This window comes from Phoca vitulina, unplaced genomic scaffold, assembly GCF_004348235.1.
Source record: "Phoca vitulina isolate PV1807 unplaced genomic scaffold, GSC_HSeal_1.0 scaffold29, whole genome shotgun sequence".
NCBI classification, from domain to species: Eukaryota; Metazoa; Chordata; class Mammalia; order Carnivora; family Phocidae; genus Phoca; species Phoca vitulina.
Genome location: NW_022589732.1, coordinates 17,968,948 through 17,983,398, shown reverse-complemented (window position 1 = coordinate 17,983,398; position 14,451 = coordinate 17,968,948). Strand labels below are relative to the sequence as shown.

At 42.5% G+C, this 14,451-nt stretch overlaps 1 protein-coding gene across 3 annotated transcripts in view; it reads left to right on the top strand.

Moving 5' to 3' along the window:
• Nucleotides 1-14,451, top strand: part of POLR3A (RNA polymerase III subunit A) — a 50,754-nt gene that overhangs the window by 12,047 nt on the left and 24,256 nt on the right. For 2 of the 3 annotated variants that reach the window (XM_032423612.1, XM_032423611.1), the window contains exons 9-15: nucleotides 1,151-1,254; nucleotides 1,890-2,031; nucleotides 4,418-4,558; nucleotides 9,339-9,408; nucleotides 9,837-9,964; nucleotides 10,065-10,203; nucleotides 11,695-11,859. In XM_032423612.1, the coding sequence (XP_032279503.1) occupies nucleotides 1,151-1,254; nucleotides 1,890-2,031; nucleotides 4,418-4,558; nucleotides 9,339-9,408; nucleotides 9,837-9,964; nucleotides 10,065-10,203; nucleotides 11,695-11,859 (889 nt within the window). The remainder of the gene's footprint in view (nucleotides 1-1,150; nucleotides 1,255-1,889; nucleotides 2,032-4,417; nucleotides 4,559-9,338; nucleotides 9,409-9,836; nucleotides 9,965-10,064; nucleotides 10,204-11,694; nucleotides 11,860-14,451) is intronic. The other variant, XM_032423613.1, reaches the window with a different exon arrangement.

Sequence of the window (14,451 nt, the reverse complement as noted above, 5' to 3'; positions counted from 1 at the left end):
GAGGGAGAGGGAGCACAACAGGGGGAGCGGCAGGCAGAGGGAGAAGCAGGCTCCTGGCTGAGCAGGGAGCCCGATGCAGGACTCGATCCCAGGATCCTGGGATCATGACCTGAGCCGAAGTCAGATGCTTAACGACTGAGCCACCCAGGCGCCCCTACCTCATGTTTTTAAAGTAACTAAATGATAAGCACCACACCCAGTTAATTTCCTTGGGATGGATTATTATTTTTAAGACTTTATAATCACTGAGTCAAATACTTTGAATATATATATATTTTTTAAAGATTTTATTTATTTATTTGACTGAGAGAGACACAGCGAGAGAGGGAACAGAAGCAGGGGGAGTGGAAGAGGGAGAAGCAGGCCTCCCGCTGAGCAGGGAGCCCAACGCGGGGCCCGATTCCAGAATCCCGGGATCATGACCTGAGCCGAAGGCAGGCGCCCCTACTTTGAATATTTTAAGGCTATTGATGCATAACCAGAAAGGCTGCACCACTTTGCACTTAACTCACACTCATCATGAGTATAAAATGGAATTTATAGTAACTGAGGTATAGAAAACTGTAAGTTCTGATAATAGGAGGATATGGGCTTTGGCTTTGCTTTTAAGATTCATAATTAGCCCAGATCGTGGAAGCTTTTGGTAAAGCTTGTATAAAGTAGTCTTAGATATTTTATGTATCTGATTCAGTTTCCTTCTCTGAGATGGGGTTCCACAAGACTGTTGTCTGAGAGGTTGCAGGACATGACAATGAAGAGCACGGCCTAGTGGTGCTGGAGTCACAGTTTTTAAACCTCAGGAGCCCATGGTAAATCATTGCTAGTGAGGTTGCCAACTGTTCTTAGGATCACAGGATGTGCCAGAAGGTCCCTACAGTTCAGTCCAGCCCACTCATCTCACTCATAGGGAAACCAAAGGCCAGTAAAGGACTTGGCCATTTCACCCTGCCAGTGGTGAGTTCAGATTGGAAGCTGGGCTCCTGTGCCGGTCCGCTGTTGTCATTAAACTCAAGACCCAAAGCAGCAGCATGCTGCCTTCTTTCTCCTGGAATCACCCAAGCAAAGTAAAGATTGAGACGCAACTCAGTATAATGTGCTAGCTTACAGAAACCTGACGGTAATCCTTGTGTCTTTTATTGTGGTTGTGCAGGTGAACAAAGCAAACATCAATTTTTTGAGGAAACTGGTTCGAAATGGCCCTGAAGTTCACCCAGGAGCCAATTTCATTCAGCAGAGACACACACAGATGAAAAGGTAATGCTGGCCCAATCTAGCCATATGTAACAACGTTCTCACGCCCAAGGTCGCCATACTCAGCCACAGAATACAGTCCAAAATACAGCGTTTGTGATATTTTAGCATGTGAAAAATACTGTTTAAATTTCAGTGAGCACGGGTTCATCATTTGCTGTGTTTGTGCATCGAATATACACAAAATGTCCATTTGTTCCCTAGCATATATTGTTGCGTCTGGGTAGACAGAACACATGGAGTTAGGAAAGCCGGTCATTTTCTGTGTCACACGGGCTCTGTGGGGTTACTTATTGTACTTACAGCCTTGTTTTGCCCACTCAGGCTTTCCACTAATCACTGGTGCCTTTTGATCTCCTGGGATAAACGTAAGATAAAAACATATTAGCAGGGTGCTGTGGGAGAGGCCGACTTATTCCTGCATTTCTGTGATTCTAAGACATAACTCTTTTCATATTTTAACATTTATGAAATGAAGATATACTGACAGTGTGTCATAGTTTAACTGACGGGCTTGTGAAGACACCTTCGATTCAGGGCAATGTGATCATTTTTGAGACTGATTCCTGATGTGAAGAGGGAGCAACTTGGTGAGGAGGCTTTACTCTCATAGATCACGTTTCTTACCATACACTTAGGTTTCTGAAGTACGGAAATAGGGAAAAGATGGCCCAGGAGCTCAAGTACGGGGACATCGTGGAGAGACACCTCATAGACGGAGATGTGGTGCTGTTCAACCGGCAGCCATCGCTGCACAAACTGAGCATTATGGCGCATCTGGTGAGCGTGACGTTTCTGTTTTTAGCTTCTGTTGGGTGGGAATTGGCTGGGTGTGCGGTGCAAAATTCCGGACCCCTAAAATTCAGTTGCCAGTAATCTCAAATTTTTGTGACTTCTGATTTTTCTCTACTCTCACTTTTTAGTTTGAGTGAAACTTTTACGTTTCAGGCTTCCCTTCAGTATTTTTCGTATTGATAAAATCCACACACAACAGTGAAACAGAAAGGAACTAATTGAAAACTAGCGTGAAAGTGACTGGCACATGATTCCACTTGCAAACAAAATATATACATATATGTGTGTGCGCAGACTTACGTAAAATAGATATGGCAGAAAGGAGATTTCAGGTTTCACTTAGCATATTAACTATGGAACTAAAATGCTTAGGATATTTTTCGTCGCAGTGGCCCTCCAGCGAAGACCTTCAAGCGTATTTTCTTCGGTGATTTAGTTTTGCAACAGCAGCAGTTCCTTTTTCTGGAGATTTAAAATGGAAATTAGATGCAACTTTAACTCGCTCAATATTCATAAATTCTCCTTCTCCAAAGCCTTTAAATCCATGAGCATTTGCAAACAGTGTTTAAATAGGCTCTTCGGGTAGTGTCTTTCTAGATTTAGTTTTTCACTTCACGAACATGTTTCCTCAATCTTTTTACTTAAGTCTGGAAACATCAAAGAAAGTTTATGATTATGGGGGTTATGATTATGGGGATTTGGGAGAGGACAAAAGCCTTCCTTTTCCAGAAACTTTTGCTTGGCTTTGGGGCATTCTCAAAATAAAAATGTTTTTGTTTGAAAAATTTCAAATATATACAAAAGTGGAAAGAATCCTATGAAGAACTCCTATATTCTCATTCTCTGTTTTTAATAATTTTCAAGATTTTGCCACTCCTGTTTTCTCTCCCTTTTTCCTTTGATGGCCCCAGATGCCATGTCTTCTCTCCATGTGTATTCAGTTTACTTCTGTAAGACACACATAACCACAGTGCCATACCACACTACACAAAATGAACACTCACTCCTTCGTATTGTCCGGTATCCAGTCCATGCTCACATTTCCCCAAGCATCTCAACAATCTTTTCGCAGCTAGTTTGTCCAAATCTGCATGTAAAGTCTGCACATGACATTTGGTTGATAACATGTCTTCAGTCTCTCTTGATCCAGAACAACTGCCTCCCCTTTTTCTTTTTTTTTTAATTTAATTTTATTTATTTATTTGACAGAGAGAGAGAGACAGAGTGAGAGGGAACACAAGCAGGGAGAGTGGGAGAGGGAGAAGCAGGCTTCCCGCGGAGCAGAGAGCCTGATGCGGGGCTCGATCCCAGGACCCTGGGATCATGACCTGAGCGGAAGGCAGACGCTTAACGACTGAGCCACCCAGGCACCCCCCCCCTTTTAATTTCACTGTTGCTGAAAAAGCCAGGTCATTTGTCCTGAAGAAATGTCCCGTGTTCTCTGTATGTATACTCATGGCATTAAGAGTTTCTTCATTCTTCCTTTTATTCCTATAAACTGGACAGTAGCTCTCAAGGCAGGGTCAGATTCATGTTCAACTTCTGGCAAGAGTAACTCCTAGCTGGTGCTGGCTACTTCCTCTTACCTTATTTCAGAAGGCATGTGTTGTCTGGCTGCCCCACTCATAGTTATGCTGAGAAGGTTAGGGCATCAGATACTTGAGCCTGGCGCCTCCTTTGAAAGTTTTCTTATCGACCTTTTTTCTAAAGGTTTCCTCCATTTATGATTATTGCCAACATTATTTCATGGGGGCTACAAAATGGAGATTTTCTAATCTGTCATTCCTTTCACATTTCATACCCACCATTTGTATAATGAAGAATTTTGTCTTACTAACTAGGGTTATTTATTACCCAAAAATATAATTCCTGAAGGAAAGGCAGCATAAATGCCTGATTCTTTTTCCTTTTTTATCAGTTTGGGGAGGAGAATGTTGGTGTTCAATTTCTTCCAACTATGTTGGTTTGGGTTTTGTGTGTGGTCTTGCTTTCCCTTTTTTCAGTGTCATTATAAATTCATGGGTTTTTATTTAGTCAGTGTGTTTTAATCAGTTTCTGCCATGAATCTGTTTGATATCAAACTATGACATCATTGGCCAGGGGAGCCCTTTCTTGTGGCTCTTAGGTTGGTATTTGCCTTGTGTTAAACTCATTGTATTGTTTTGATCTCATAAAGCTACTTGAATAAGTCCACAAGTGACACGTTATCACTTGACAGAACTTACTAGAAATTTATTTTCTTAAAGTATCCAGTTCTCCAGGAAACCATTTATTAATGTTTTGAAATCATGAGGTTTTTGGGTAAATGACTAAGTCCCTCTCCTATTTTGTTTTGTGTGTGTCTGTGTGTGTGTGTGTATGTATTCCACAGGCCAAGGTCAAGCCGCACCGGACCTTCAGATTTAACGAGTGTGTCTGTACGCCCTACAACGCAGATTTCGATGGCGATGAGATGAACCTTCATCTTCCTCAAACGGAGGAAGCTAAAGCAGAGGCCCTTGTTCTGATGGGGGTATGTAGGGTAGCAGCCCCCACCCCCACCCCGAACAGCCTGAAAGGAGGGGAAGGGCAGCGGGTCCTGTTTGAAAGCACCTTATAGTATGTAAGGGAGTGTCTGTGACAGGTGGGGAGTTGAGGGGAGTATCTTCTGGCCTATAACGTGCATCTCTAAGGGAAAGTACCTATTCGAGTACCAGCTATGAAAAGATAAGACAGGTGTGTAGCCCTAGATCCTTTAGTTTACGTTTTACTATTAGGCTTCATCACATATCAGTCCCTCTGTTCTTCCTTCTATCTATCCATACTCCATCTTATTTCTGGCAGCATTTAACAGTAAGTGGCAGACATTTAGTATACTCCCTAAATACCTCAGTCTGCATACAGTTAGATTTAAATGGTTTATTTTTTCTCTTATTTTTCATTTTTAAGGTGAAGTGTACCATTCTATTTATGCATTGGCAAGTGCATAGAGCTGTGTATATCAAACTGTTGTCAAGACAGAGAGCATTACTATAACCCCCCAAAGTTTCCTCTTGTGCCTTTCCATTATAACTCACCTGCCAGAGGCAATACTGTCCTGATTTTTTCCCCGCTGTGTATCTGGTGTCTTTTCTTTTTTTTTTTTTTTTTTTTATTTATTTGACTGAGAGAGACACAGCAAGAGAGGGAACACAAGCAGGGGGAGTGGGAGTGGGAGAAGCAGGCCTCCCGCTGAGCAGGGAGCCCGATGTGGGGCTCGATCCCAGGACCCTGGGATCATGACCCGAGCCGAAGGCAGACGCTTAACGACTGAGCCACCCAGGCGCCCCTGGTGTCTTTTCTAAAACTCCACGTAAGTGGAATCATACATTTATACTTTTTTTGTGTACCTCTTCTGTCACTCAGCATGCTTTTGAAAATCATCTGTAATTGTACATTTGTTGCAATTTGTTGTTTTTTATCGCTGAATAGTATTATATGAATAAGCCATGTTTAAAAAATAAAAAAGATAAGGGTATAGCAATATCTTGACTGTTGGGGGTCATGGGAAAAGCGTAAGACGTTCTGCATAAGAGGATTTTTTGGTAGGTGAAGATAAATCTTTAAGTACTAATACATTTTATTGAACATTATGAACAAAAATCTTCCAACAGTATATTACATGCTCGTTTGTTGTCTAAAGGACACACTAAACAAAATCATTCTGTAGAGGTTATGTTTTCCTTATTCCCAGTACTCTGGTTTTCTGTATTATCATGGGCTGTTTTGTCTGTGGCTATCGGTGCTCCTACCTCCAAAACACTTCTCACCGTTTCTGATTCGGTGCTTTTTTTAATCTGTTTTAATTTACGGTGTTAGTATGATTCTAAAGTGAAGGCAGTTAAGTTCCGCAAGCATATCTATTAAACTACAGGAGGATTCGGTGGGGACAGGAAGGAGGGGCTGCATTCTTGGCCTGCCTGGGTTCTTCATGCCTGAAGTTGATACAGTTTTTCTGGTAAAGTGAAGTATTTAATGTGGTGCAGATTTTGTGTACACACTTAACTACTAAGAAATTCATGTGGCTAAAATACACTGTGGTCTTCAATTTTTTAAAACATTGATTCTTGGGCACCTGAGTGGCTCAGTTGGTTAAGCTACTGCCTTCGGCTCATGATCCTGGTCATGATCCTGGAGTTCCGGGATCGAATCCCACATCAGGCTCCCTGCTCAGCAGGGAGTCTGCTTCTCCCTCTGACCCTCCCCCCTCTCATGTGCTCTCTCTCTCTCATTCTCTCTCTTAAATAAATAAAATCTTTAAAAAAAATAAAATAAAAAATAAATAAATAAAAATAAAACATTGATTCTTATTTATTCAAATGTTCTAGCATAACGGAGTTATTTAAATAAGAATTTTGCATATCGCGACTTCTCTGTTTTCTTTATTTCCACCTCTTTTTATCTGTTTGTTCCTTATCCTTGAATTTAGATACTTGTTGTGGTCATGGTTTGTGATAGCCTCTGTTTTCCTTTTTACTACTTAATGTATTATAAGGGCGCCTGGGTGGCTCAGTTGGTTAAGTGTCGGACTCTTGGTTTTAGCTCAGGTCATGATCTCAGGATTGTGAGATCAAGCCCCTCATGGAGCCTGCTTAAGATTCTCTCTTTCTCCTTCTTCCCTCAGCCCCTCCCCCCTTTAAAAAATTAATAAATATAAACTTAAAAATAAATGCCCCCATTTGTTAAGTCTTCATAATTATTGATTATAATGGCTTTACAGAATTTCACCAGCTAAACACACCAAGGTTCATCTACCTTCTGTTGAGAATTGAGGGTGTTTTCCCTGTTTTGCTCTGAGGATGAATCCTTCAGTGGCCATCTTGGTGTATTTGGAGTCTTCTTGTGAATTATTTCTTCAGACTCCTCAGCCTTTTAAAATGATTGGTTGATGCTTATTGAGCACCTACTGTATGCCAAGTACTCTTCTAGGAACACAGCACAGAATAAGAAAGTCAAAGTTCTTGTTCTCATCCCTATTCAAACAGAGAGAAGTGAAGAATAAACAATTATAAAATAGGTCAGGTGGTGATAAGTGCTGAGAAGAAAAGAACAAAACACAGCAAGGAGGAAAGAAAATGAGAGGGGTTCTGTTCCATAGAGGATGGTCAGGGAAGGCCGTTGAAATGATAACACTTGAGCCAGCTTCTGAAAGAAGTGGGAGAATGAGCAGCGTGACTGTCTGCATAAGAGCAATCCAAGCAGAGGAACAACAGGTGCAAAGACCCTGTGGTATGATCCGACCTGGCGTGACAAGAGGCAGCCTGTTTCCTCCTGAGTGTCAGTATTTGTAGCAGTTGCGATGAGTGCCGTGTTAGGTGTTGGTGGACAGCGAGAGAGATGATGCAGGGGGGGTGGCCACGAATGAGTTCCATGCTCCCGCGGTCAGATGGTGTAGTGATCATTCCTTCTGACCTTGTACTCTCCTTGCTAGTAAGCGCTCCAGAGGACATAAGCGGAGTTGCAAAATTACTTGTAATAATAAAACGTTAGAAACAATGTCCACCAATAAAAAGTTGGTAAGATTAAATTATGTCACATTCATACCACGAAATCCTGTGTAGCCCTTAAAAATGATGATATAGTTTGTATAGCTGTTGGCTAAAAGCTACTTATGATTTATTTTTTATTTAAAAAATGTATTAAATGTAAAATCATGTATGACATGATCGTATTTTGTTTGGTAAAGAGATGCTTCTATGTTTGTAAAAGCGTTTCTAGACAGAGGTTGGAAGGGTTATATACCAAAATCTTAGAATAGCAGTTCTTTGGTTTGGCAGTTCATGCAGAGATGTTTTTTTGGATTTTTGATTTTTTCACCTTTTTTGTGTTTATATTTTTAGATTTTTTTTTCTATAAAGAACATACTATTTTATGTAATAAAAAGTAATGTTTAGGGGCGCCTGGGTGGCTCAGTTGGTTAGGCAACTGCCTTCGGCTCAGGTCATGATCCTGGAGTCCCGGGATCGAGTCCCACATCGGGCTCCCTGCTCAGCGGGGAGTCTGCTTCTCCCTCTGATCCTCCCCCTCTCATGCTCTCTGTCTCCCATTCTCTCTCTCAGATAAATAAATTAAAAAATCTTTAAAAAAAAAAAAGTAATGTTTAGATGTTGCCAGTGATATCAGCTGTGTATCTGGTTTCTAGTGATAACGGCCTGTCGCCAACCAGTTGGACTTTAGCATTGACTTTGGTACTGAAGATCCGTTTTGTTGTATCATATTTCCTTGGTTAAAAATGACAACAATAAAACACAGGCTCCAAGGATATTGGGATGGAAGAATCTTTAGTTACTATCAGGACAAATCCCCTCAATTTTATGTAAGAAAATTGTCATCTACTGTATTGACTCAGCAATTGTGACTCAGTGGAGTGGGTATGGCTCTAGCCTGAATATAGTCCCAAATTACCCAGGAGACTTGCAAAATATGCAGATCCCAGCTTCATGTGCTCAGCCCCCAGACCACCTCCCTGTCCCGCCTCAGAGAGATTTTCGAAAGCAGGCATGAACAACTTGTCTTCCAGCCCTAGCTGGAGGATCACCGTTCCGTGCAGCGTTAACAAGAAGGCAGAAGCAGGTCTCTCCCTTAAAGGGCCTTTTACTCCAGGTGAGGTTGCCCAGACAACCTGCAAGTAACACAAGCATCTCCACATCAAGATTTGAGCAAATTTATCTGTCAGTTACATCTCAACAACAGCAAAAATTGAGCAAATGCATTCTGATGCATAGAATCTTCTTTAAACTTGTTAATTATGCCCTGAACAACTGGCACCCCTTTCGCTCAGTGTAGGCATTCGTTAAATTTTAATTAAATCCTGTTGTTAATTATTGTTAGAACCCAGTGTCTTGACCAAGAGAAGTTCAGCAGTTCTGCCATCATTGTGGAGAGGTATGGAATTGGTTGTCCTCAAAGGTAACAGTGCTGCCATCATTCATAGAAGTGAATTTTCTTTGAAGAAGTGCATTTGTTAATAACCGTGAAGTCTTACACATACGGAGTTCCTGTAGGAATCCAAAACAACTTCACTCAGTATTGATTTTAGTGTTGGTAGGAACATCTGAGGCCCATTTCTTGCAGGTAAAGGAAAGAGGAGCTGGTGACAAAGCTGGAATCAGGACCCCTGTCTTCCATTTCTCAGCCTCTTTTTTCCGCTCACCAGCTATTCTGTATTTATTTGCAGCAGTTCGGAGTCTTTAGGGTGCAGTTCCTGGCCTGCATCATGCAATCCAAAGAACGTATGGATGGAATGGCTAATGTATTGTTTGTTTTTCCTTCAGACTAAAGCAAATCTGGTAACACCAAGGAATGGAGAACCACTAATTGCTGCTATTCAGGATTTTCTGACAGGTGTGTGTGTGAAGTCACTTGAAGGGAGACTGGAACACCAGGATTCTCTTTCACAGTGAATCATGTCACAACTTAAAGAGCTGTGTAATTTCCTGTGTTTAATTCTGTTGTTCATTTACTAAGTGTTGACTGTGAACCGACTTGAGAGATTTTGTGTTGGTTGGTTATGCTTGGAATCAGTAAGCATTCGTTGAGCTCCTAAGGTGCCCTAGACATTTTTCTAAGCACTGGAGATACAGCAGTGACTCAGACAAAGTCCCTCTCCTTGTGGAGCTTCGATTCTGGTGGGAGGAGAGAGCCAGCAAGTAGCTCTATGTTTTAATTCACTCTTTTGGTAATAGCCCAGATTCATTTTAAAATCAAAACCTTGTGATTTTCTCACAGTTTCATTCCGTTTCTTTGTGTTGTGTTATTGCCAACATTCGTAGGTGCCTATCTCCTCACCCTTAAGGACACTTTCTTTGACCGCGCCAAGGCTTGCCAAATCATTGCTTCAATATTGGTTGGCAAGGATGAGAAAATTAAAATTCACCTCCCACCCCCGACGATACTAAAGGTTTGTGCGGATGCTTGGGGTGCTGGTGCCAGGTTAGCCCGCGAGCACTCTGCAGTCGAGACCAGGCTCAGCCAACTGATGCTGTGGCTTCCTTCTGCAGCCTGTCACCCTGTGGACGGGAAAGCAGATCTTCAGTGTCATCCTCAGACCGAGCGAGGACAACCCAGTGAGGGCCAACCTCCGAACCAAGGGCAAGCAGTACTGCGGCAAAGGAGAAGATCTCTGTGTCAATGATTCCTGTGAGTGAAGGCAGCAGGGTGGGAGGGGGCGGAAAGCAGGTGGCCAGTGACTGCCTTCCCGGAGCAGGCAAATCCGAGGTTGCTCTTAGGCCGGAAGTTTATTTGGGGAAATGTAGTTGGTGTTTCTCCTCTCAGATGTGATTCCCCATTTCTCTAAAAAGTAGAGATCATGTAGGTACGTGATCCAGTGATTAGAATGTTCTTCTCCAGAGCTCCAGATGTGTTTTAGGTGACTAGTTTCTATAAATTCATGCAATTTCTTTTATTCTGCCCCTACCCTTTTTTTTTTTTTTTTTGCCATCAGCAAGGGTCTCATTTTTTAAGGCATATAATTTATCATTTTACTTCCAAAAATGTGTTCATTGTCTAAAAGTATAATTAGTAGGACTGTTTTTTTACTGCCTCCTGGTCAGTGAGTTTTTTATGACATGAAGATCAGGTATAACCATGAGAGGATTTAAATGTTAAACCATCCGAGTCATCCAGACTAGTTCAACCCAAAGTATGGTCCACGGACCAATGCCATTCAGCCAGCGTTTGGTTTGTTGAGCGAGCTCCTTTGCTTCCCCTCAGACTGCTAACGAGCAGTTCCCCAGCAGACTACTGTGAATGGCACTGACTTTGAATGGGCTTTGTTAGCCAGGCCTTGTGACAAGAAATAGTTCTCCAGGACTCTGCACTGAAGAACTGAACTGCAGAGTCTCTGAGGGTCAAGACTTCTACTGTTTTGCCACGAAGAGTAAATGTTTCGAAGGGCACCAATTTTTCTCAGGTTTATAACCATTGCTTTGAAAATATACTCTCTGGTCTTCTAGGTGTTTTGGCTTCTTGTTTTAGATTGTGTTTTGTTTTTACCTAGATGTGAATTTCATTTTGTGGTATAGCCTCTTCCAGGTGCCATTAGTTTTCATTCTCTTGTGTGAATAACAATATGCTTTATAGTTTATAGAGTACTTTGTTGCACGTGATTTCATCAGATGCTCAAATTATCCCTGTGACAGAAAGATGACAATTGGTCAACACTGTCATTCTCAGTTCACAGTTGAAAATGAGGGTCAGGTGGTACATTTAAGAGTTAGGATTGTAAAATAACTAACTGGGCTTTTCATGCTTTTCAAAAGTCCCTAGATTTCTCTTCTTTCTCCTCAGACTTTTTTGTTTAAGATTTTATTTATTTGACACGGAGAGAGACACAGCGAGAGAGGGAACACAAGCAGGGGGAATGGGAGAGGGAGAAGAAGACTCCCGGCCGAGCAAGGAGCCCGATGTAGGGCTCAATCCCAGAACCCGGGGATCACGACCTGAGCCGAAGGCAGACACTTAACAACTGAGCCACCCAGGCGCCCCTCTCCTCAGACATTTTTAGAGAATTTTTATTTGCTCTGCTTTAATTTTCAATATGGGAAGGTATTTTCTCAACTGCGTCATGTTCGTTTTGGAATGAGGCTAAGTAGTAATTGTTTAAGTGCACAGTCATCGTTATCCTTACAGACGTTACTATCCAGAACAGTGAGTTGATGAGTGGCAGTATGGACAAGGGAACTCTGGGGTCCGGATCCAAGAACAACATATTCTACATTTTGCTGCGAGACTGGGGGCAGAACGAAGCGGCCGATGCGATGTCACGGCTTGCCAGGCTGGCTCCTGTCTACCTCTGTGAGTATCTCAGTATCCTCATTTTATTGCGGTACTTGCTGAGGGGCTCTGTGTTGTTTCCTTCTTTTACCTTTAACTCCCCCGACCCCCACACAGCACACACATACCTGTGCACAGGAAAGGAGACTTACTCCCGGCTGAATCATTTGTGCCTTCACTTCCATGAAATTAGCTCAGTACTGACCGGTTTGGTTCAGATTTGAATTTGCCCTTGAGTTCTTGTCTCACGTGCACAGCAGCTCCCTGTTGCCCCTCAGACTGGGTCATTAGACCAAGGGCCCTTCACAGGTTCCTTCCAGGTGCCTGCACTCTGACCACAGCCCCCTGGGCCCTCATGCCTGGGTTCTGCCAGGCCCTCATCTTCCCCTTCTCTCCTTGCACTGTTCTGTTTCCTTTGTTTGCTCAGGCTTTGAGCAGGCCCTGGTCCAGATTTTTACATGCCCAAAAGCATTCTTATTCAGCTCCTACACTTGATCGATTCTCTGGCTGGGTATAGAACTCTGGATTGAATTCTGTCTTTCCTCGGAATTTTGAAGGTCCTGCTCTCCTCTAGCCCTCGGAGCTACTGTTAAAGTGGATTTCTATTCCTATTTTCACATTGTTGTATCTGTCTTTTCATTCCGGATTGAGAATTCTCTGTTTTTGGTGTTCTGGAAATTCACAGTGGTACACCCTTGGAATGGGTCTCTTCATTGTGCTGGGTGGGCGCTCTGTGAGCTCTCTTCATCTGCCACCATGTGTCCTTCAGTTGTGGAAATTTTCTCGTGTTTGGATTGGTTTGGTTTTTGGGTTTTTGTTGTTGGTATTGGTAATTTCTCACCTTAATTATCTCTGTTCTTTCTTTTTGGAATTCCTATTCACTGTGTAAGTAGAGCTTCTAGATCAGTTCTCTGATTTCCTTATTTTCTTTTCCCTGTTGTCCATCTCCTTATTTCTGGATTCCTTTTATCCTTTTTTTTTTTTTTTTTAAGATTTGTTCATTTGAGGGGGCGCCTGGGTGGCTCAGTCGGTTAAGCATCTGCCTTCGGCTCAGGTCATGATCCCAGGGTCCTGGGATCGAGCCCCGCATCGGGCTCCCTGCTCAGTGGGAAGCCTGCTTCTCCCTCTCCCACTCCCCCTGCTTGTGTTCCCTCTCTCGCTGTGTCTCTCTCTGTCAAATAAATAAAATCTTTGAAAAAAAAAAAAAAAAAAGATTTGTTCATTTGAGATAGAGAGCTAGAGAGAGCGCACACACATGAGTAGGAGGAGGGGCAAATGGAGAGGGAGAAGCAGACTCCCTGCTGAGCAGGGAGCCCAAGGTGGGGCTCGATCCCAGGACCCTGGGATCATAACCTGAGCTGAAGGCAGACGCTTAACCATCTGAGCCACCCAGACGCCCCTCCTTTTATCTTTTAAAGTGATTTGTTTTATTGATTTTTTTTTTAATTTTAACTATCATTTATTTAGCTTCCAACCATATTTTCCATTATTCTTATTTGTAGGTGTAGTTTTTTGCTTTCCGGGAGTTTTTTTGGGTTTTTTTTGTTTTGTTTTTTTTTAAGGCTTCCTGTTCTTGATCTCCAGATATATCTTCTCTGTCAGACACAATATTTTTCATAGTTTTATTTGCTCCCTGAATTTTCTCCTTACTTTCATTTTTCTGTGCATTTGTTGTTTTCATTCTTTCATGTTGAAGACTTTCCTCAAATATCTGGTGGTCCCTGGCTATCCATTCAAACTTTTAGGAGTGAGACACCAAACACTGATTAGAAATGGAGCCTGTTGGTTGATGGGCTTGTCCCTTGATTCAGCTGCAAGCCAACATTTTTATTGAGGAACTGCCAAATATTCCTATCAGTAATGCTTTTCTCTAGGGAGGCTTGGTTTCTCCAGGGACATATGTTCCAGTCTCAGTCTCCCCCCCAACAGTGGTTGAGACCTGCTTGCCAGGATTCTGGGAGCTGGACAGGGAAAGGGGCCAAGGGACCACAGCCATGGAATATATTTTCCCTCATGCCCTGCTTTCCAGTCGTTCCCATCTTTTTGCACCTGGTATCCCCTGTCCAGAGCTCTCTAATTCCATTAGTAAACTCCCATCTCCCACAGGAAAATACTGATACTCCACCAGGTTTCCTTATGTCCAACACATACATTATCTGCAGCATCTGCAGAAGCTGATGGTATAGTTTCTGAGCCTTTCCAGACTCGTGGGCCCTCATTTCCACAGCCACTCTTAGGTATCCCTTCCCCACACTACTAAACCAGGTGCCTCTTGTTCACCCATTTCTACATACGTTAGGGTTAGGTAATTGGTGGGGCATAGTTCCCTCAATGGTGGGGTTTTTTTGTGCTTTGGAATGATTTCTGAAGAAGCAAGAGGGTGTGGGCAGAAAGATCTCTAAGATGGTATCTTAGAACAAGAAGTCAGATGGCTCACTTTCTATTGCTGGCTTTCTCCGGCTGCTTTTTAGTGTTTAATATCAGTCTGCTTTATATTATAATTAGTTGGGGACATTACTTGCTCCCCACTGGGTTGTAAGGTCTCTGACAGGATTCAGTGAGTCTTGGTCATTTCTATATAATTTACTAGGAACTCCCGTGATACATTTTTAT